Source organism: Phaethon lepturus, unplaced genomic scaffold (genome assembly GCF_000687285.1).
Source record: "Phaethon lepturus isolate BGI_N335 unplaced genomic scaffold, ASM68728v1 scaffold13598, whole genome shotgun sequence".
Classification (NCBI taxonomy): domain Eukaryota; kingdom Metazoa; phylum Chordata; class Aves; order Phaethontiformes; family Phaethontidae; genus Phaethon; species Phaethon lepturus.
In genome coordinates this window covers 19,840-42,550 of record NW_010556977.1, presented here as the reverse complement: position 1 = coordinate 42,550, position 22,711 = coordinate 19,840, and the positions used below count along the sequence as shown (strand labels likewise).

General features: G+C 42.8%; 1 protein-coding gene across 1 annotated transcript in view; it reads right to left on the bottom strand.

The window, feature by feature from the left end:
* Positions 1-4,068: 4,068 nt before the first annotated feature.
* The window catches only part of CAMTA1 (calmodulin binding transcription activator 1), a gene marked incomplete at its 5' end in the record, with an annotated part of 29,553 nt that continues 10,910 nt past the window's right edge, over positions 4,069-22,711 (bottom strand). Inside the window, 4 exons of the mRNA XM_010292626.1 lie at positions 4,069-6,077; positions 15,882-15,912; positions 20,858-20,932; positions 21,108-21,301. Coding sequence (XP_010290928.1) covers positions 6,045-6,077; positions 15,882-15,912; positions 20,858-20,932; positions 21,108-21,301 — 333 coding nt within the window. The remainder of the gene's footprint in view (positions 6,078-15,881; positions 15,913-20,857; positions 20,933-21,107; positions 21,302-22,711) is intronic.

The following is a 22,711-nucleotide window of genomic DNA, read 5'->3' as shown; positions in this document are numbered from 1 at the left end:
ATACCGGCCCGTGTGTGTGGGACAGGCCGTTAATAGTTGATAGCGGTGCGTATGTGTAGTGCATGGGAGCGCCACCCCCCCTCCCACTTGCTCTCGGCCAGGGTCCGGGCAGGACGTGGCCCGCTCCTCTGCCCATCTTTTGTGTGTGAATGCATCTTGGTGTGCATTTCAGCGCTGTTGCCTGTGTGTGTGAGACCCCAGTTCTCTGCAGTAACACCCTCAGAAGTGATGCGATTGCATTGCCTTACTAGCAAACACTTGGCCTGAACTGCTGGGTCCATGTGGTATACCCTCGTGCTTATACTTGTGAGAGAAGCGTGCATGCTTTTTTTAAAAATCGTATCAACATGTGCCTTTGCATCACCCGAGGGCAAGTGGAAGATGCTGAAGCTTGACGGCCTGCCAGGGTAGGTAGGTTTGTTCCTACCCTTCTTGCTGGTTGTGAAGGGCTCTTGGCGTGACCTAAGCTCAGAAGTACACCTGGACTCTTCCCAGAGACCAAGCAGAGTTATGCCTATACTGGGCATGGCTGGGATGGAGTTGATGTGAAGAACAACAGCCTGTACGGTGCTGTCTTTTCGATTTGTGGCCAAAACAGCGCTGATAACATACTGATGTTTTGGCTGTTGCTGGCAGTGTTTGCAGGGCATCAAGGCTTCCTCTGTTTCTCATGCGGCCCCCGCAGCGAGTAGGCTCGGGGTTGGTGAGAGGCTGGAAGGGGTCATAGCTGGGACAGCTGTGCCAAACAGACTGAAGGGCTGTCCTGTGCTAGATAACATCATCCTCGGCAACAAAGCTGGGTGGGGGAGCGGTGATCTTTTCCAAGGTATCAGGCTGCTGGTGGGAGGTAGTAAGCGACTGCCTTTGCATCCCTTGTTCTTATTTTTGTTCCTTTCCTTTTTTCCTTCACTTGCTAAACTGTCTTTATCTCTCCCCAGGCATTTTTTCTCACATTTGCTCTTCCAGTTCTCTTCCCCCATGCCACTGGGGAGAAGGGGGGAGGTAGGGGAGCGAGCAAGCAGCTGGTAGGTGTTTAGTTTCTGGCCAGGGTCAACCCACGATAATGCTAAAGCTGAACCCAGGAATTAACAGGCATGTAAAATGGAAAATCGGGGAAGTATCTGTGAGCAAATCAGGGAGTGAAATGCTGATTTATTCTTATAGAGAAACATCATTAAATGTGTTCCTCTGTAGTCCAGAAGAAACTCTCTTAACAAAATCTTGTTTTCTGTTGTGGCCCTGGGTTTTGGAAGAACTTACTCGTAATAATAATAACATAGTCTTTCACAGACCAGATGGTTAATTTATTAAAGCTGTTTTTCCACGAGAGGCTAGCCTTGTGTAGTCAGGTACAAAAATTGCATTATTGAGGGTTCGTTCATGTAACTTACATACCTGTTCAGTGCAATAGTTATTAAATCTCAATTATTAGTATTATTGTGTTACTAAGTGTGACCTCTTAGGTTTCTGCACCTGCAGGCCTCTTGAATTCTAAGATTCACCTCTGCCTTGTGCACGATGTAGGACTTAGCATTCTACTACTAGGTGTGCATGATTTCTCATGAAAAGCCCAGATACCCTGACCTGAAAGTGATTGTCTGCTGAAGAGGAACTGAAAATAATTTGATCTCAGAAAAGCTAGTTGTCCACAGATGAGTATGTATCTGCCATGTTTATACTACTACACAGAACTGCTTTAAGTTGTGTTAGAAAACCTAATCAGAATTGGGGCCATCTAACGGCTGGTAAAATATTTACAAATACATAGTATTATGTCACCTTACATAATTTCACAAAACATGACCAAATTTGAGAAACTACAGCATATTGCCTTGAAAACTAACTTCCACCAAACCAGGCTGCTAGCTGCAGCTGGGCAGAACATGTATTTTAAGGATAAATGGAGTTTTAATGCTTTTGTGTAGTTGTAGTCATTTTGGCAAAACCTGTAATTTGAAGCTTGGATATTATAAGTAGATGGATACCCGGTGTCTGTGGTTTTAAAACAGTTTTCCCTTCTGCCCTGCTGTGGACAACACTCAAAAGTTTCTGCTTAGGGCAAGGGCCTCAGGGGAAGAAACCGAGAGGGTGGCTGGCTGGCCTGTACAGGCCCCTGCCTCGAGCTGGTAGCGCAGAAGAGTGTCATGGAGCTCTGGGCTGGCCTCTGAACTGGAGACGGACCGGCCTGGCAGTGCCATTCAGGGGAGCTGCAGAGCACCGCTGGGCAGCAGCACTCTTCGGCAGGAGAGCCGGAAGAGTTTGCTGCTGAAGAAATAGAGTGCCACTCAAATGTGCCGCTTTACACATCAGACGAAGGTTGCACACTGGAATATAGCAGCAGAAAGGGCTGTGATCCAGGGACTGTGTTGTTGCCTTTAGTGAATCCCACCGCACGCCGGGGGCTGCACACCTGCTTGCGGGTAGGCTGTGGCCTGTTCACCCACAAGAAACTAGATGCTACTTACAAGCAGGTCACGTAGTAGAAGAAACATTTTTTTCATGGCTACTTCCAGTGACTAAAGGACTACATCACTCTTTTAAACTGGGGTGGAAGAGGCATGTTAAAAAAAAAAAGGTGCACACCTTGTAAGGGGAAATTTTCTTTGTTTTTAATTTACAGCAGAAAGAATATAAAGCATTCAGAAAACATTTTCCATATTTTAAGGGCAATTCAAAACATTTTGCATGGTTCCAGCAGCTGAGTTCTTCAACAGATCCATTGATTCAGTGATGCTTCACATGCACAGTTACAAAAATAAAACTTACAAAAGAGAAGACATCTATACTAGTTTTACATGCAAGTCTTGGGGACCCCCCATTGGGCACCAGCTATTGTGTGGAACTGCCATAAGCGTGCAACCAGAGAGGGGGTTCATGTTATATTCTGTATTTCTTTCACACAGTATTACTGCTGTCGAATGTGTTTCACAAAGGAGCAATTCCATTATCAGAAGACAGAAGAGCTGGCTCCTGACACTTGGGAATTCCAGTTTTCCCGGAAAGCTGCACTTACTTATCTTCCGTGAAAACGTAAGTTCCACAACCAAGAAAGGGTGAGCAGAATCACTGCACTGCGGGGGGAGTCTTTCTAACTCCCCAGTGATACACTGAAGGGTTATGGCCCGACACAACAAAGCACTTAGAAACTGTACTTAGCTTCAAGCATGCAAGTAGTTCTGTTGCGCCTGTGGAATTGCTTGCATGTTTAACAGCAAGTACACGCTTAAAAGTTTGGCTGAAGCAGGATCTAGATTAGTAGATACACCACCAGGCCCATGGATCTGGAAGAGTAATTTGAAATAGCTCTGTATATTACTGAATCATTTTCTGTAAAGACAGGGAGTTAAAACATTTCCACTGAGGTCACTACTCTTGTTAGGAAAAGGTCGATTCTATATTGTCACGTATTGGTTAATGGGAGCAACATTTCAGTTTCAAAATGTCAGAGTTCTTCCAGTATTAATACAGAGCATTTCCAATTTGTTCCAAAGAAGATTCTTCGGCATCTCCTGTTCCGTTTTTGCGCAAGAGGAAAATTTAACGCTTAAGGTCCCAATTCCATACAGTAAATGGAGGCTATGAGGCTGCCCACAGGCAGAGTGTGAGCGCCAGGCTGTTCGTTTTTCTTTTTTCCCTTTTTTTAAATTGAATCAGGTCATAAAGCAGCAGTTCAGAAATGTACAAGAGAATTCTGATAATGAGCTATAGCACATCTACTATAATTCAATGCTGGCAGTGAAAAGAAGTAATTAAAAACAGGTACAATTATAGAAAAGGCACCAAGAGCACTGACCCCAGTTTTTTTGCCACAATCTTTGTTTTTACTCTTCTTTTAAAGACACCAGTTTAAAAGCTTCTTATGTGTGAATATTTTTAGGCTTCACAACAAGCCTTGCATTTAAATTGGTGGCCGGGATCAAGCAAGAACAACTATTCCAAAACTAACGATCTCAAATTTACACCAGTCCATTCAGAAATTTTAAACTGCCATGAGCAAAACAAACACACAGGAGCAGTTTCTGATCTCAGACACACGTACATAACCCACAGTAACAACACAGACTTCAGGAGTTTCTTCCCTTACATTCCTGTGTAGTAAAGATCAGAACCTGGTTCCTGCTGTCAAGAATTTGTGACAGTTTTAAATTAGTAGTTCAATTTAAAAAAAAAAAATCTAATTTCTTTGGCTCCTCACTATGTGGAAATAGCAATATACCATGACACCCCTACAAGATCAGTTTGCATCTTTTTTGAAGTTTTACTTAATTTTTTTAAAATTTTTTGTGCAATTTTTATTACATTTTCTGACTTCCAGCAGGAGATATGAAAATGTGAAACATATTTTCTACTTTCATACTATTTCTTTTTTTTTTTTTTCATTTTATGTTCATTCTAAGTGTTCTTTATTGGAGTGAGTGTATGGTGTTAAGCTAGATACGGTTTTTGTACTCTTATGATTATCTGCTTTGCAAAAGTAACTTAATTTTCTTAAGCAATATTAGCATTCACATTACTTGGCACCATTGGCAAAAAAAAAAAAAGACGGGGGAAAAAAAAAAGAGAAGGCAGGAATAAATAAATTAAATCCAACCAAACCAAACTCCTGGTAGCCAAAATCAAATGTAAACATATCCTTTTTTTTTTTCTTTTTTTTTTTTTTTAAAGTAATGTTGCTCTGCCTTTTTTCCTAAGTCTAAATACAGTAGCTCTTTTTTGCCATTTAGTCATGCTTTAGCAAAAATGTTCTTCTAAAGAACATTTAAAATAAAGTTTCTTATAGTGAAATAAAGTTTTTGTTTCATTTTACAGACCATAGCCACTAATGCTTTGCTTTGTTCATTTCTTTTTCTTGAGTTCATGCACATATCTCTTTGTTTTAATATATACAATATGTACAAACAATACATCCACACTCTTCTCGTTCATTCAGACAAAACTATACAAATAATAATTTTATCTTGCCAAGTTATTGACCCTTTGTGAATAAAATATTTAGTAATTAATCAATATATTCCCTTTCAAATAGTATTTCTCATTTTCCATTTCTACCTTCTATATATACAGAAACTGCCCAGATTTTGATGAAGTAGCCAAAATAAGAAATTTACTGGCCAGAATGCAGCACCACTCTGATCTTTAGGTGGTATAAAATGTCCAGGCAACATATGTATGTGACTCTGCAAAATGACAAGAGGTTTGACAAATACTTAAGATAAAAAGCTACATGTTTTACAAATTATTTTAAGAACTTAATTAAAATAATAGTACATGAAAGTAAGGCTAGAAAATAAAGTGCTGAATATGAGAGAAAGTACGTGATGACTGATATGTTTGCAGGTTCTAGTAAAAATACCAAAAAAACTTTTTAAAACTTGCTTAAGCTGCTCTCTCCATTCCTCACGCATTACCCGTTTATCTCATATGCCACCCCCCTCTGTAAGTTCCCACGGGATGTATTAAAAACCTGCAGATTTAAAAAGTTGCATTAAGTGTGCTGTAGAGATTTAAATAAAACACAAAGGACAGAAGTGCGAAGGAAATGAGGATGGATGGACCCAATAAAGATGTACTGATCTAAGCCCCTCCACTGAGACTCTCAAAGCTTCAGTTTCTTGGAGATGACCGACAGGTGCAGGAACAGCATCCTTGTGTTGCTTGTGCATTCCCACCTTTTCTTAACAATATTTTTGGTATAATATTTGTACAGTTCCACATGTTGTTTAATACAGCCCTATATGAAAAGGATAATTAATCGCTTCTTCCTTGGAGAATGAAGCAACTCACAATTTCCTCCTGGTGTCTTTTGTTTTCCCCATGATCCAACAGAAGATTGAGTTCCAAGATGTCTTGCCGAACAAATTAAAAGTTGTCCATGAAAGTGCAAATGCAATGACCAAAACATTACTGTTAAAATCCTGCAGCTGGTATTTCCAGAACTGCAGTGGGTATTTTTGTTGTTGTTGTTGCATGTCTCTGCTAAAAACAGAAAATGAAAACAGTCTGAAAAGCAATGTCACATTGCTACGGGATGCTGCTGCGTATCTTCAAGTTCCTTGGCCTTTTTCAATTCTTTCACTCTGAAAAAACAAAGAGGAGCTATATAACACTTCTATTGCAAATATCTTTCAAGTTAGAAAAATCAAAAGGGTTCCTCACTCCGGCCTCCCGTGCAAAAGAGCCAGCTCCCAGGGAAATGATAGGAGGGTAAAACATCCCTGACACCACAAACAGTTGGAAGCGCAAGAATGGGCTACTAGAAATCTGAGACAAACACATTGGGTAAGATAAACACTTATTTCTAGCTCCTGTTTTTTCCTGGTATTTGTAACTACAGCTCAACTTTGTTCTGGTGCTGGCCTACTTAATTGCTTGGGGCTTTTGGGACTGCTCTTCATTAACTGAGTTTGCAGCTGCCTCACATGCCTGCTGTTCAGGCAAAGAGGCTTTTCAGCGTTGACCTCTTTCCTCCATCGAAGGCTGAAGCGGGGACAATCTGATGTCGTGCCCAGCACAGTACAGGAAAATCAGTCAGTCACACTTACCAAGAGAAGCTTGATGTTGATACAGAATCTCACATAAGGTGTTTATATGCGAGTAGAAGAACAGGTATGGGTGTGAAGAAAGATAATTTACTTCACGCTTATTCCAGCTGCTAGCAGCTGTATCTTCTAGCATGTTGTTGGTAGCAGATTTGTGGTTTTTCTCAGCCAGCAGTGGAGGACACTGCGTGCCAAGGGAGATGAATGTATAAGGTGCAAGAGTCACTCTTCCTAGATGTGGCCTGACGCTTCAGTTCTCGACTCTTCAAAACGCATGCAATACGTTACCTCCTCTAGCACTTGTCAGCATGAGAACTAAATCATCACTGAAAGCTGAAATAATTAAAAATTAAATTAAAAGGATGAAGATAAGGGACTCGTTTTGATCCCAAGTAAAACAGAATTCTGCATCAGTGCTGGAGTAGCAGCCAATCCTCTGCTTGGGCTGACAAACTGGCTGCGTGTCAGTGAAGGCTCCCTGCAAAGGAGCCAAAACAAATCCATGGGGTCTTCCCATGCTGCCCCTAAACCCAAGGCAGGTGCCCAGCTGAGCTTGGGGCAGCTTGGCTCTGCCTTCTTTTGCAGGGAGCTCCTTTCTGCAGCGCAGTCCCTTTGCCACCTGCCTCCACATGTCTTCCCTCTGCTACTGCGAGGGGAGGACCACCCCAAAAGGAGCAGAACACAGCCTGACTTAGGGTGATTTAGCAAAGCATGTACATGCCCAACTCATAGCAAAAACTTGAAAGGACAAATACCAAAGGTATGGTACAAAGAATTGTGTCAAAGCTCTAAGCCTGTGTAACAGACTCCAACTAAGAGTGAAAGAATTTAACAAAACCTAAGTAAATATAGATAGTAGATGATGTTGGGAGAGCTAAGCAGGAGCAATGTCAGTTTGTAGCTTCTCTACATAGACTTCCACTCACACATCCTCTTTTGGCTCTTGCACCAGCCTGCTAATATAAGGGTACGATGAAGGCTATAAACTGATCTCTATAAATACACTTCCATTTCACTGTTTTATTAATTTCTCTGCACGTACTATTACTCAGAATCACAGTCAAAAGGGAGTTGGTTGCTTTGAACTCTTTGTTTTAGCTGATTGAAAGCTCTAGCACTTAAAGGCGTTCTCTTTATTTGTGAACTGGGGGAAACAGGAGTCAATGAATAAATCACACTAACCAATATGCAGGTCAGACCTTTGCTAATTATCTTAATTCCACCAAACTGTTTGAGAGTATCATGTATGGAAAGACAGAGGGCTCTACTAGTCCAAATGCACGTGCCATTTTCAGAGCCTGAAGACCTACAGGCATCCAAGGGACCACAGCACTCCTCTGAAATCTGAGCCCAGCAGAGGGGTGCCTCAGATGCCAAGAAGTGCTCTGATCCCCAGGCTGAGGAAGGGGCAAGGCAGAAAGCAGCACCACTGGTTCTGGATTCCTACTGAGGTAGTGCTGTGCCAAGCCTAAAAGCCTGCTACAACTTTACAGAGAACTTTTCTACAGGGACGTTTTGGCTCTGTGCAAGCTGGTGTCTAAAAGACCCTGCTGACATTAGGGAACGGGGGCTTCAGCACCCCATGGAAGGCAGCAGCAAGCCTCTGCTCACCCCCAGGGGGTGATGATGTATTACAGTGCTACCTGCTGGGTAAGTCCAGATCATCTTTTCCTTATAGGAAACATAGGAGGACCGGTACAGTGAACTGAAAATGCTCATAAATGACAACATTGATTGCAGTAGAAAAGGAGCCTCTCCCTTGAAATTACTACTAATATTTCTATTACTGCACCACTTAGAAGCAGAAGGTGAGGCAAGCTCGCTGCTGTGCGAAAAATGTGGTGTGCCTCTGTGCACTAGGCAATTTTTAAGGCTTAGATTGACTATGTTCAAGATATCATCAATTAATGCATGATTTGCAGTGCAACTTCCAAGTGTTTTCTGTTGCACTTCAGTACTGTAATGTAAAATTAACCTGTTGTTATAAGTCTCTTACTGAGAACATGCACATCAGATAAGCTCGTGGCTCTTTCACTGAGACATGCTATACCTTAGTTTAGCACTTCAACATGCAAGGGCTACGCTAACAAAGCACTTTTGCTGGAAGAATGCAAGACATGCTTTGCTGCAAACTTCAACCTACCGCATGCAATATCTGTACTGATGCAGACCTACTGAATCTGTTTAACTGGAACACACATGCCAACAGAAGTTAATTACTACAGCACTCAACATTTGCACTAGTACAGATCCTGTTCAGAAATAGGCAACACTTTCCTTGGTCAAGTGTGCTTTACATTGGTTTACAGATTTTCAGGCTTATAAAAATGTTGCCAGTGCAATAATTACTGCTGAAAAATACAAGCACATACTAGTACAGAACTTCCCTAGAGCAAAGTCACAGACTTTGAAATTTGTCATGGGTGCATTACTGAAAGATGCTGTTTAGCATGCAATGGCTTAAAACAAACCCTGCATTTCACAGCATTTATAAACTTAAGCTTCAAGATGATGACCATCCAATTTATTAAGCTGCCCCATTTTTTTAAATTAAACTAACCTCTGTGTTCAGTATGTGTAATTGTCCGTGTGTTAACGTTAAAAACGGGAGTGCAGATAGGTACTACGAGTCCTTTATTTCTGTAATATGCTGCCCAGTAGGTGTGAAGACCTGCAATCTGTGGCTGCCGGTCTCTCTTCCTCGCTCCGAAGAGCTGGCACTGGGAGGTCCCGGCAGCTGGCTCGAGGCAGCCCCACTCAGCTGTGAGAGCTGCAGCGTAGTACAGCCAGAGGGGCAGTGAAGTACCTCTAACTGCTACCAATAACTGAGCAAATCCATGGCCAGACTGACACCTGGGAAGCACTGAAGTGGTGTTGTGAATACCCTGCTGCTTTCCCAAACCAGGGCTGAACATGAAAGGCCAGAACCAGTATGCATCAAGCTAGATACCAGGCCAAGGCAATCCATCTATTTTATTATTTAAAATGACTGTTCTATAAACAAACAAGCCTCTGAATTGCTTTATCAAGAGAACCTAAAACTAATTGTTTTCAAACAATTAATTCTTTATTGGATAGTCTGTACTGCAGCCTCTTCCCTGTGTCTTAAAAGTCCTTTTAGTCCTCATTTAACACTTCTTTTCTTAGTCAGTGGTATTTTGATTTGATTTTGTCACAACAATATAAAGTGTCAACACGAGTGTGGGACTGGCAATTCCTTTTCATTAATGCTCCATGTAATAAACCCTCAAAATTTTCAAACGCAGTTAATAATGCACTTTGACCAGGGAAGAATTTTGGACAAAGTAGGACCCCTGAAAATAGAAATCCACCAAGTAAGCGCTGCTAGGAGAGCTTTTCAGGGAACAATATAGCATTGCCTTCATTTTTCCACTCTCTAATTCAAGCAGGCAAAGTAGCATTTGCAGTTACAAGCATTAATAAACTGCTCTAAGAAAAAGAACACTACTGTAATTTAAAGAATGGTAGAGCAGAAAGGATGTTCTTAGAGAAGATGTTTCAATCCAGTTTAGTAGACTTACAGTGAGACTTCCCCCCCACCCTCCACCCCCCAAAGTAACAGGAAAAAAAATAAGAGCACTGAGAGGAAATAATACCAGCAGGCCATGTGCTGATGGATGGTGCGCAAACCTCTCCAGAGGTCTACAGGCACTGATATGTTGGTTGGGATCACTTCTGGACATGCCTCCAGCACAGGAACTAGAGGTGAGGACAGTTCACGTGACGCACGGCTGCAGAAGCCAGAGTGCACCAGAAAGGGTAACAGGCTCTAGCTGTTGCAAGACTCCAAACAAGAAGTATCATCCTACTTCAGCAGCTACTGAAACCATGCACAAAATTACAAGGACTATGAATTTGGTTTTGCACTGATGAAGCCTTCAAAAAAAAACCCTCCTCAATTAATATTTCTTCTAGACAGTAAGCGCCTCTAAGGTACAAAGTCATTCCCTCAGCAATTGCTGAAGAGCAGATGGACGGAAAAAGCACGTGCAACAGATGACCACTGATAAGGTGTCTGAATCACAGCCGTGGTGCTGACGCACAGAAAGGGAGAAGAAGATGATTTCAACTATGAGCTTTGAACCCTGACACTCGGGAGCTATGTCCTGGTTCCCAGATTGCTCCAGCCAGACAAAGCTTCTGCCCTTCAAACCATCTTTCTTACTTGGATGCCATACAGGAGATTGCATCATTACGTGCTGAAGCAATGTAGAAAGCAACAGCCCCAGAAGCGAGCAGCAGCTCCTCTCCCCACGCACCCTCCCCAGTCTTGTATGGGAGTGTGTCAGCAAATGAATTAGGCCTACTTAGAAGTTACAGCAAACGATGGCTTCATGGGTAAAGCGTAACACAAAGCTGCTTCATCAAATTTACTCCATAATGCCCAGCCAGGGAAATGTTTAATGAATCTGAATGCTGAAGATCAGTATAAAGGACAGGGTGCAGGAGCCAGAGAACGTTGTCTGGCAAGTTACCTGTTGCTCTGAGAGCTGAAATGGCCTGTGGGACATTTAAGAAAAGGGAGCTCTTGCCTTTTTCCAGATATCTCATTTGGGCAGCAAAACAAAGACGACAGAAAGGCCCAATAAGAATGACACCCCAGAGCATGCAGTCCGCGATTTAACACACGCATTTGAGCTCCAAATACATTCAGCCCCTGCAAGAGGTAAACGAAAAAAGAAATTACTTTGAAAACTTTTTTGCAGGTACAGTGACACGTATCCCCATCTGACATTTTCTCACATTATCCTGAACTTGAACAAACAGGACTTTTCAATCCCTTAACATTCTCCCCCATTCTCAGTCTTACTAAGAGATGTAAGAAACCGGGTACTTAAATGCAATGGCTGCTGTATAGCACATATTAAAAAACACACAAAAAAAGAACCTAGGTGCACACAAGTGGGAAAGGGTTTGTTGCTGAAATGCCAAGAGAGGGAAGGGTATGCAGAGAACAACAAAGTATAGTAGATGTGTTTTTTTCAGGTATGAAATAAATTGTACTTACCAGAGGAACTGACTTCATGTGTTACATGCACACTCCCCAAACCAGAGAGCAGCATTTAATCAAAGCATAAGAAACAGGGTGGGGGTAAGGGGATCTGTTTTTAAGTGAAAGATGCCATGAATGAATACATTCTTTATTACTCATTATCAGATAACAAGTGCACTTGTTCTGCCCCAGAAAGGATAGATCTTTTGCCATAGGCAGAAAGCGATCGGCTAGCCCAATGATGTGAAAAGACTTACTCCTTGTGATCTGCTTCAGATCACCTGTCTACCAAGAGTACGGCAGAGAGGGTCACAGTTCAAGCGACTGTGTATTTTTGTTCATGTCCTGTATCTAGATTTTGAGCAAAGCGCTCCTTCACAGGAGGCTACAGCGGATGGTTTAACCGATAAGCGGGGAAACATTTGTGTAGCAGGCACTGTGATTAGCTGAGACCTTTCCACTGCAGCGGGTTCCCCTGAGATGAAAACTATTACTCAAAGGCAATAGTAACTGGGTATTTTATTTTTTTTCTCTAGAAAGTCAATTTTAATTTCTACTGCAGAAAGGTAGCAAGTTTTGCCTCCCATAAGTTGACCAATAAAATCTCCCGCCTCTCCCCCGTTACTGATCCTGCTGTAATGTAACCCCATAAATCCAGAAAAGTTAATGAAATCAATTTGAAAAGAGGTTTTCAAACTGAAAGATGGAAGCAAGTGCTGTGATCATTTATCTGCATACACAGACTACAAAAGCTCAGTGTCAGTGTACAGAATACATCAGATTTGTGTACTACAGACATATGTTTGCATGCATTCCTTCAGCATATATGGATATGTCATCTTGTGCACATCAGGAGGCCCAGAAATACTTTTCTTATGTGCAGGCACGCCAGCAGTGTATGCACATAGGTTGCTATTGGAATGCAAAGCAGCAAAGAGTCATTTACTGTAACAGCCTCATTTTGGCAGAACAGCAGCTAATACATTTTGTGATAGTTCACAGCTTACTTTTTCCAGATAAAACAGAGAACTCCGCGATTCCCTGATTGATCCCACATCACTTGCCATTCAAGGCAAAACCCACAAATGCTACTAAACTTCCAGAATCTGCTTCCTGCTAATTTCTTCCATGCTGTTAGATACACAAGGCCTTAAAGTGCAACAACTATTTCTCCTCCAATACTGATGACCGGCCTATCGGCTGCACCTAGAGCAAAATCACCAAAATCACCATACAGTATCTACAGAGAATCCCCAGCTTTGCTCAAGTGCAAGGAGCTGTGCACTAGCTGTGGGCCTGGACCCTGCACTTGTTCCTCTTTACAGTCCCCTCTACTAGTGCACTGACCAGGCACACAGGTCAGTTTTAGCGTATCTCAAGACTGCAGCATCCATCTGCTCTCTTAGTAGGAATCCTAGCCTTGAATGGAAAGGCAGGATAGTGCAATTGCTTTATTCTTCTACATTCAAGTTGCATGTTGCCCATTCTTCTCAGTTTTGAATCCAACTAGCCCACTTTGGTATGCACATTTTAAGTTTAAATTATTTTTCCTATTCACAGAACAAAGGTCTTGAAACATTTCCCCTCCTGTGTGGCACGCAAAGGTTATACACAGCGCAGCTTCCAGCCTGTGCCATTCCCAGGGCTGCGGAGCGCACTGAGCAGGGGCGTTCTGCGGGCAGCCTGAGCCCACGGACACCAGGGCGGACGGAGGTGCCCAAGAGCAGGGCGCAGCAGGAACTTGGCTGGCATGCCTGCACACAGCCAGCCAAATCAGCTAAGCAGGAATTCTCCGGAGAGAAGGAAGACTGAGAAGAGAGCACAAAAACTGCAAGAATAGGAGTAGTTGAAGGCTGGCATATATTCTGAGCATATCAGCATCTAGCTGCGGACATGCATGCTAGTCCCTTTTCCTACACTGTGGGACGTGGTCCACAGCTAGCCAGACAAGACCAGGAAAGACTGGGAGACTCCCAGTTATTTCCAGGTAGTATTAAAAGAACAGGTCTCACCAGGAAGGCCCCTGCTGCAGAATGAGTCTGAGGCAGTGCAGGGAGAAAAACATTTGCTCTGTTTCATCTCTTCCTGCAGCTCCTATCTTGCACCAGCTTCTTCCAATTCTGCTGCTTTTGAAAGGGCTTCAACACCCTTGACAGGACAGTAGCACTGTGCTTTTGTTCAAAGAAAAGAGAGCGCGGATGCATTCACCATTTCGGTCAGCATGGGCCCTGCAACTCGGCCTTCTCTGTCCCACGGCCCAAAGCACGTTGGGCGGCTGCAAGGCTGGCTCTGCACTTGCACACCACAGAGTACAAGGGTTCCTGCCGCAACAGGCACGCGCTGCGTCACAGGGGCTCCTTGCTCAAGCCCATGTTGCGGCAGGAGGAAGGAGGTCAGGACACTGCTTGCCCAGGAGGGAAGGTGTGCTGTTGAGCCAGCCCCAGGCAGCTCTGCCCTGCAGTGTACTGCTCTACTGGCAACTGAATAAAATGTTGTCATTTGTCTGCAGCATTCATTACTGTCCCATGGATATGGTAACTGACCCGAAATTAAAGATGGTTACATTTGTTAACTTTTTTGCCTATAAAAGTAGACACTTACTTTTATCCTTACAACAGAGAAATGTTGATTTATTTAATCAGAATGACTTTTTTTTTCTTTTAAAGTTACTTACAGTGAATTTTACTTTTCAAAATCAAATTCTGTTTTTTCTTCAAGAGGCTTTTGAAAGCAGACACCCAACTGTAGACCAAAAATTACCAGCCCTAGTTACACACAAAGCATCAGATTAGTAAAAACAAGTCACCCAGTCAGTCCACCATTATTAGAATACAAGCTATTTTTACACAGTTCCTGATAGTAAAGCACATTACCATATGTGCTAAGACCTGGCACTATAGTTTTCCAGCTAACTTCACAGCATTGGTGTCCCTGCAATCAGGAGTAACATTTCTATTCCTCCATCAGGCAAGATCCATGAAAGCAGCACTTAAACAATTAAGGCACATGTGGGCCTTTGTCCCCATTTCATCCAATTCTTAGTTCATTCTACTTGTAAAAAAACTTGAGGATATGCAAGAAAAAATGGTGGCACAAAAGTCATAGTTTGGAAAGAAGTGTTATTAGCTATTGCTTCTTTGTTAGGCTCAACAATTAAACAAATGATGCCTCCAGCAGGCTTAAGCCCAACTCACACTCTCACTCCTAAGTCCTAAAAATTATCTCTGCAACTCAAAGTCAGTAAAACTCTGCAATCAGCAGTTCAGTTTTCTTTTCTGAATGTGATGTGGAAGCAGGAGTCCAGGTCATCCCTCCCCCTGCGCCTCTTCCCTTGTTGAAATAGTAGTAATAAGCACACAAATGGTGCCATTTCCAGCAGCAGTTTTTGAATAAGAATAACCCAGCTGTCCTACAATCTCTCAAATGCAAGATGGTACTGAGCAGTCCTGCTGACAACTCAATCACATACCTTGAAAGCCACAGCATTCCCTGCTTGTACAGGGACCGTGACCTGCCATGGGAACGCTTCAGCATATTCCCACCCTGCTGTCGGGAAGCAAATCAGACTGATAATGTGACTGAGCACAAAGGCAACTGGACTCTCTTCATGCCAAGAACCATACTCCCAACAGAAGCTCACTTGGCACTTACTATAACACAGTTACTTCATCTTCATTTCAGGTTTTTTGTTCTCCTTCCCACTACGTAGATAAGAGCTGAGAGAAGCAGCTGGCAAAAAGCTGGCGCTAGTAAGGTAACCAGATGTGTAACTTACTGAAGGCCAACTTCTAGAAGATAAGCATTGGGGCTTAACTGCCTTAGGGAGTACAAAGCAGTGTGAAGAGCTCTTCTGCTTCTCTCTGTCTCAGAGAGAAACAAATACCCATCTGGAGTAGCCTGCATCCATCCGTATTGCAGCTTCCTACGATCTAGCCTGAACACTGTTGTAGTCCCATGACAAAGGACATCATTACTCATTGAGTGTGTGTGAGCACAGTCTCCGTCAAGTTCCAAAATCTACTAACAGCCATTTTGGATATTGAAAAAATATCCCCCCGACAACGCCACCTAAGCATGCCCATGATGAATATACATGTCCTTTTTCACACATTCATGCATTGGTAACATCTACTGCGGAGCTCTGTCCTGTTATAAAAGCAGCAGTGTTAGTCATTGCAGTAGGGTTAGTTTATACAGGATTCTGTTTTATATAATTAATGGAGGTGAAACTTACTGGCGTATCTCGGCTGCAGCCCCATGCAAGCAAGCAGAAAGCAAAAATACTTAAAATGGAAGAGAGGAACTGGCTAGCAGGCAGCTACACTCACCCTTTTGTACAGCCTATGGTCCACCAGTGGGCTTCAGATTGCAAAACAATACCAAAGAGCTATTAGCACACACATGGCAATAACCATACCTTACCAAGAGCTTCACTTCAGGGAGGAGGAGACAACACTTCTGCTTGCCTGGAGAGAAAGAACCCTTCCCACTCCTGCCTACTGGACTCCTCCTCTTTACCAGGGAAGAGCAGTCCTGTGTTTAGGTGTTTTAGGGCAGGAAGTAATAAGCAAGTAAAATAAACTCAATACTGTCATCCCCATGGCACTTCTAGCTGCATCCTGCCTTCCCTTGCAGCGATCATCTGTCTCCTATTTCATTCCAAATGCTACTCCATAAAAACCACTGCAGATCATAATCACAGCCTAGCAATGGTATAGATACCTCTCAGAGGAGTAAAATTTTCCTAAGAATCGGAGAAAGAATAGGAAATAGGAGGTTACCTTCTCAGTGGAAGCTGACTGTCTGGACCATATATGGATTCAGCTCAGCAAACCCAAACCCACTTTGGAGCTGGCGTATTTCCTTGCAGCTCTGGATGTGTCATATCTGAGGATCACTAAGTAGATGGAGTCTTTCCACAACCATTGCATATGCAAAGCCTCAATTCTGCCTCACACAGGACAGCATGCCAGGACACAGCTCAACTCACAGTAGGTGTAATGGAAAGTTTTAGGTTGAAAGTTAGGCAAGTGCCAGACAACAGGTCCAGGCACCACGGGAAGACAGGTGAAGCTCTCCTGGAAGACCGGGAAGCTTTTGTTTCTCATTCGCGACAAATAACATTTCTATGACAAGTCATGTTGATACCATGTTATGGCTGATGCATGTTTTTTCCACTAGATTTTTGGGAATATGACAATAGATGGATAAATACATTTTTGTGGGTGTCCCCCCCCCAAGTCAAAAGGAAACAATACATGTCTGACCATCAGAATGACTGCTGATGAATGACCATTTTTGTCTCCATGACAACTGATATTCAGCTACTAGAGCTCCAATATCTTTGCTAAGAATACATTCAACCAATACAAGTTCCTTTTCTGATTTTTGTCAGTGTCTACACATCCGTTACTGAGAGAGTGCCAACCGCAGAACCTCTCCTTAACTGTCTCAAAACATCTGAAATACTGTCTGATGAGGCAACAGGTGTAAGTTCAAGGAGAGCAGAAAATGGAAGACCAACATGGCTATGCACCCTGGATCCTCAAGTTGATACAAATCATGTTTGTGCTACTCGGCCTTTGCGCCAAAAAGCCAATAAGCAAAATAGTACAAGACCATCATTTAAACTGTTCTAAATGCTAGCTGAGAAAGCGTTCTCATAATTGGCTTGAAGTAGACTTTGATAAATTTAAAATAGGAAAGAAACAACCAACCAGACGGTGGCCAGGGGAAAGACTGAGTTAACTTTGCCTAAAGGCTACAGAATAAGCTCTTATTAAGAGTCATTTATTGGCCCAGCAACAGAATCTGCTTGTGGACAAAAACGAGGTTAAACAGTTTCTTTTTTTTTTTTAAGGTTGAATTTCTGAACTTTTCTGAGAATTTACTGCCTTTTCACTTAGCTCACTATCTTTACGACAAACTGCAAGTGGCTTTTACAGCCTCCTCCACCTCTACCCGCTGATACGAATCTGCTTCAAGATCCTGTTTCTTCAACATTCCTGTGCATGCTCTCTTTTCTCTCACTCCCTCAGATCTTCCAAAAATATCTGTAATTTCTATCCCTTGTACTGACAAGGCCCAGTGGTTTAAAAAGTGGCTATAGTGCCATTTTAATGCTACAGAGCATTAAATTACATTAGATGTTAGTTGTTACAGCATGCCCCTGGGTGATCAGGAGCTTGGATGGCTGAAATATTTATGGAGACTGGGGCTTTCTTAATTTCTAGTTTTACAGCAGCAGTGTGCTAATCTGGAACATTTCAAGAGAAGCCCATGATGGGATTCCACCAAGCAGTACTCCTGAACAGTGCATGGGGCTGTTGGCCTAAGTACCAGTCACATCATCAGCAGCTGTATCCTGTGTGAGCGTTACACAGGACGCACAGTAGACTGAACAGATATAATTAGGAGACTTACACGGAGGTGGTTTTAAACTTACTTAACATCCTAAGTTGTATTACTCTAGGCTTAGAAAGAGGTAAGCAAGAGAAATCAAGCAGTGAGGAATAAATGTAATTATTAAGATATAGAAAAAGAAAGCTTGAAGAAGAGCAGATGAGAAGGAACCAATTCCCTGTCTTCCACCTGGTAGCCCAGTGTACATGCACCACAAACAGGGCAGCTCAGAAAGGGGGTTGCAGAGCCAAGCTTGGGAAAGAACAAATGCAGGTGGTCTTGCCAGGATATGGCTGTGCTGGGGAAAGAACGTGGATCTCCCCCTCAGGCAGCGGATGAGGAAGCAAACACGTCAGTCAGACAGCTGAGATGCTGAAGCAAGTGAAGCTGTTTTAATAAGAAGATCTGTATCATTTCCAGCATTATAGTTTTCCTTTGCAGTTGTTTACACAAGAAAAAGACTTCAATCTGCTTGTCTTCAAAATCCTGTGTGGTAATAGAGCTCTAAGAACCTGATTTATGTGTTATTCTTCACTGAGTGCAAACAAGCATGGGGATCAGAGCTCTCTGTATGGTACCGGCAGCCAGGAGAGTCCGAGGGTCCATGAGATACTCCTGCAGTGGGATCCCAGGACCACAGATGCAGCCTAAGTGCACAGAGCACAAAATGTTTTGGAAAACTTTTCTTCGCAACTGCTTGCTAGAGCTTTTTGGCAAGCAGGAGGAATATGGGGAAAGAGGCCCAAACTTGTCACATTTCTGAACAGTTCTATAAACCTAGTAGGCTGGTGAATTTATGTCTCTTTCAAGCAGATTCGAAATGTGGTTTCATCATTTTGGTAGGCCTTGCTTTTCTTTTTAGGATTTGCCAATGCCAGAATGCTCCTGGTTAAAATTTGTCAATTATTAACATTAGATACACTAACACAGTTTTGAACCCTTATGCTTGCTTGGAGAAAGTGCTTGACCACGAATGTATTACCATTTTTATTTCAGAAGGAAAAGCAAGGCAGTTTTGAAAAACAGTTAACATCTTCAGTGGAAATAAGTTGCTTTTTTCTTTTGTTGCATCCTAGCCAAGAACCATGCACAAATTCCCAAGTAACCACAACTGCTAACAAAGTGCCTATGGACACAGGCAGGACTGCTCTGTTGCAGAAATTGAAGTACTGCATGGTGTGACATAAGCCAGAGGGAGCCTACCGACAACAGATCCCCCCAGCTTCCTCTTTTTATTTCCTGCCTATAAATCCCCAAGACCTAAACCCATCTCCCAGCCATCACGGTGCTGAAGAGAGAGATCGACTACAGGCAAAGGGAAGGGTCTCGCCTGCAAACTTCGGTGATGCAAATGGGTAGGATCTCACTCTAAAAAGGAAACGAGATGATGAGAAAGAGGAAGGCAAGGAGCTGAATGCAAGAAAAACTGCTGGAATCATGGGCAATTTAAGCCTTGAAGAGTCTAGGTTACTTGACAGCTGGAGACTTAACTGAGCGTGGTTGAAGTGCATAACGCATCCGGGACATTGGTGGGAAACCCAGGGCTATAGCTAGTCATTGATGTATTCTCTGGGCTTGTGTGCGAGAGTCAGCTGTAAGAGTCTCTGGCAGGTTGACCCCAGAGCCTCCATGGATGGAAACAGGCACATGGTTTCCCCAGGGACTGCCTGGATCTCAAGCAGATCTGAGATGATACAGAAGTGCTGAGCCTCTGCCTGCTTCGGCGGGACATGCTGCTCAACAAACACAAGAAAACAAACCTTTTGGTCTCTTCCACATGCCCTGCTGAGAGCAAGAAGCCACTTATGCTTCTTCATGAACATCTGTGGCTGTTTCAAGTGCATTTGGAATTGGCCTAGAAACCATACAGCCCTCTTTCTTGTCCGCACATGTTACCTCCCACTGAACCTGCAAGTAAGATGCCCTTCCACAACGTAAGCCACACTGACTTCCTGCAAACTGCAGCTCTGAATTCCTATGAAAAGGACCGACTCTGTTTCTAAAATCAAGTTTATCATATGCCTCTCTGCCTCTCAGAGCTCTCCTTGTTCAAACATCACTGGGCTGAACTAGACATGCCTCAAAATGCATCAGGTCTGACCGGCTCCTGAGTGGATGAAATGCATGTGTGGTGACAATGGAGGGAGCAGAGTCAGAAACATCTGAATTGACTTTTGTCTAGGCAAAGTTCCAGTTTGCAACCTAATCATATATGGGATCCTTTCATTAAAAAAATCAAAACAAATGCCCTGCATGTAGCAGAGTACTGGTATGGTAGCGCTAGCTGCCACACATGAGCACTTCGGCAAGCCTGCACAGGTTCTCACACTGGCAGGAGGTGATGTAGCTTCATGGCTGTGTCTATACTCCCAGCTTACTGAGATATGTGTGGAGTGGCTGATGTGAACTAACTTGTCTGCTGCTCTGTTGGCACATTCCACCTACCCACATTAAAAAGAACCCGTATTTGATGAGAGTTTATCCAGCGTACACCAGAAGTTGTCACATTTTGCACTTTCCCACATACCGTGAAAGCTTTGTGCAGCACTTACAAGCTGTAGCTATGATTCAGTAAGCTTTTTTCAGACTTCCTCAAGTCCAACTTTTAAAGTCATGTGCCTTGCTTTGCTCAAAGTTACCTTATTCAGTGTCTGCCTAACACAACCTGGGCTGCTTTACCATATCAGCAACAGAGCTGAACGTGATTCGCTTTCAGAAACAGTCCTAAGTTAGAGATTTCAATTTTGTCAGTACATCTTGGAAGCAGCTGGGCTTTGTTATTTGATTAAATGATCTGTAGTGAGCTGATTCTATTATCCTTTACATTGCATTCGTTACCGACACACTTGACTATTATTGCATTGCTCTAACGAAGGGCAGATACCAAAAGATAGCGTCATACCTGTGGCGGCAGCGTCGTAAAAACCGCATGATCTTGCGAGCAGCTTGATCCTGCTTCTTGGTAAGCAGACTGCTTCTAAACACAAAAAAAACCCAACACTGAAGTGTAGGCAAAACTGGTCAAGAGTAATTATCCTATGAACCACTGTCCTTTTCGCACCAGCCTTTGTCTGCAAATTACAACACAGCCCTGATGAGTGTAAAAGCAGTATATAAAGACCCTGGCAGCATCAGATATCCCAACAGCTCACCTGAGTTTCTGTTGTACAATGGTGGCTGCCCGACGGTTTTGCCTCCTCTTCCCACATTCTTTGTAGCTGCGATAGTACTGCTGGATCAGCATCGCGGCTCGTCGGCTCTGCTGAAATTTTTTCTGTTCATAGTAACTTCGGAATTTGCTCTGGATAAGAATGGCAGCTTGTGTCATCTTTTTATAAAGTGCATACTACAAGAGAAACAAAGAGAAGCTGAGGCACTCCAATAAAACCAGCAAGAAGCAGGTTCCTATGGTGAAAGACTCTTGTGCCACTAAGACATGATGAGAAGCAAATGAGTATCTACTTGCTGACTGGGAACTGTGTGAGAAAAGGGTGACAGCAAACTGGAACAACTGTGAGATCAGGTGCAGAACCTAGTCTGCATCAAGAAAGCAACTACCTGTTTTGCCACCCCTGGAGCAGCCTGACAGGATTGCTTTTGTTTAACACCTAGCTAGCAGAGGCTCTACATGTACATGCTAATGACCAGATCCAGCTGTCCTATACTTATGAACAACTTTGGAACAACGAGCTGAACCCAAGCCGTGTTTACACCGCTTCATATTTGTACTGCAGTGGGTCTGCGTTACAGATAAACCAACTGATTACACTTAGAGGAATTGTTTTTTTCCCTTGCATACAGAAATCTCATTACAAAGTACAGGATGCCCACTTCTATGCAGCCGCTGTTTGTAAAGACTCATAACAACAGCGGCAAAACACGCCCAACTAAGTGACTGTAAGGCTAAAGCAGCGTGAATGACTATTCCAAAATGCTAACAAATTAACTAAAACCAAAATACACTTCTTGGTGTCTTCATTTAAAAATATCTTTTAAATGAATTACTTTAAGAACTGAATTTGCTCTTTCCAAGTGTGTTCCACTTTCCTAGGACACTTCACTTTAAACAGCTCATTTCTGGTTTCTATGCCATAGCACAATACTGCAAAAGTTTTGATTGCTCATATATCCATTTAAAGTCAAGCATTTCAAAAAGAATAACATGGGATTCTAACTCAAAAAAAACCAAAACTAAACAAAACCCCAAAACCACAACTCAAGCAAGTCCTATGTTGAGCCTAAGTCATAAGGCAAAGCTAAATCTCATTAAAGTCTGTAACAAGTATCCACCGAACTCGCAAATTTGCATGAACAGTCACACACATCCCAAATTCCCTCTAGTACTGTATTACTTCTAGCCCCATGATTCCAAATAAAGCAGGCAAAAAACTCTCTCTCAAAAAAAAGTCTTCTTTATTCTACATCTTTTCCCTCTTAAAGCACGCAAATAGATGGCTGCTTAACAGAAACCATACGCATTCATGCATATTTTTAAAAGTCCTTTTGAAAGACAGGGCTGTAGAATAATGTATAGAAGTTGCACTCATGCCTCTGAACTAACACTACGACAAGTTTTTCAGTGTTTACTGATCTTATTTTGAAAGTTTTAACACTTTGAAAATGTAAGTGTCTATTGTTCCTGGATATTTTATCAGCTACAACTTTACCAGATAGATGAGACTCAGAAATAGCAGCCACTGCCCTGTATAGGGTAATGTCCTAACATATCTCAACGTAAGTTTTCCTGTCTATCGGG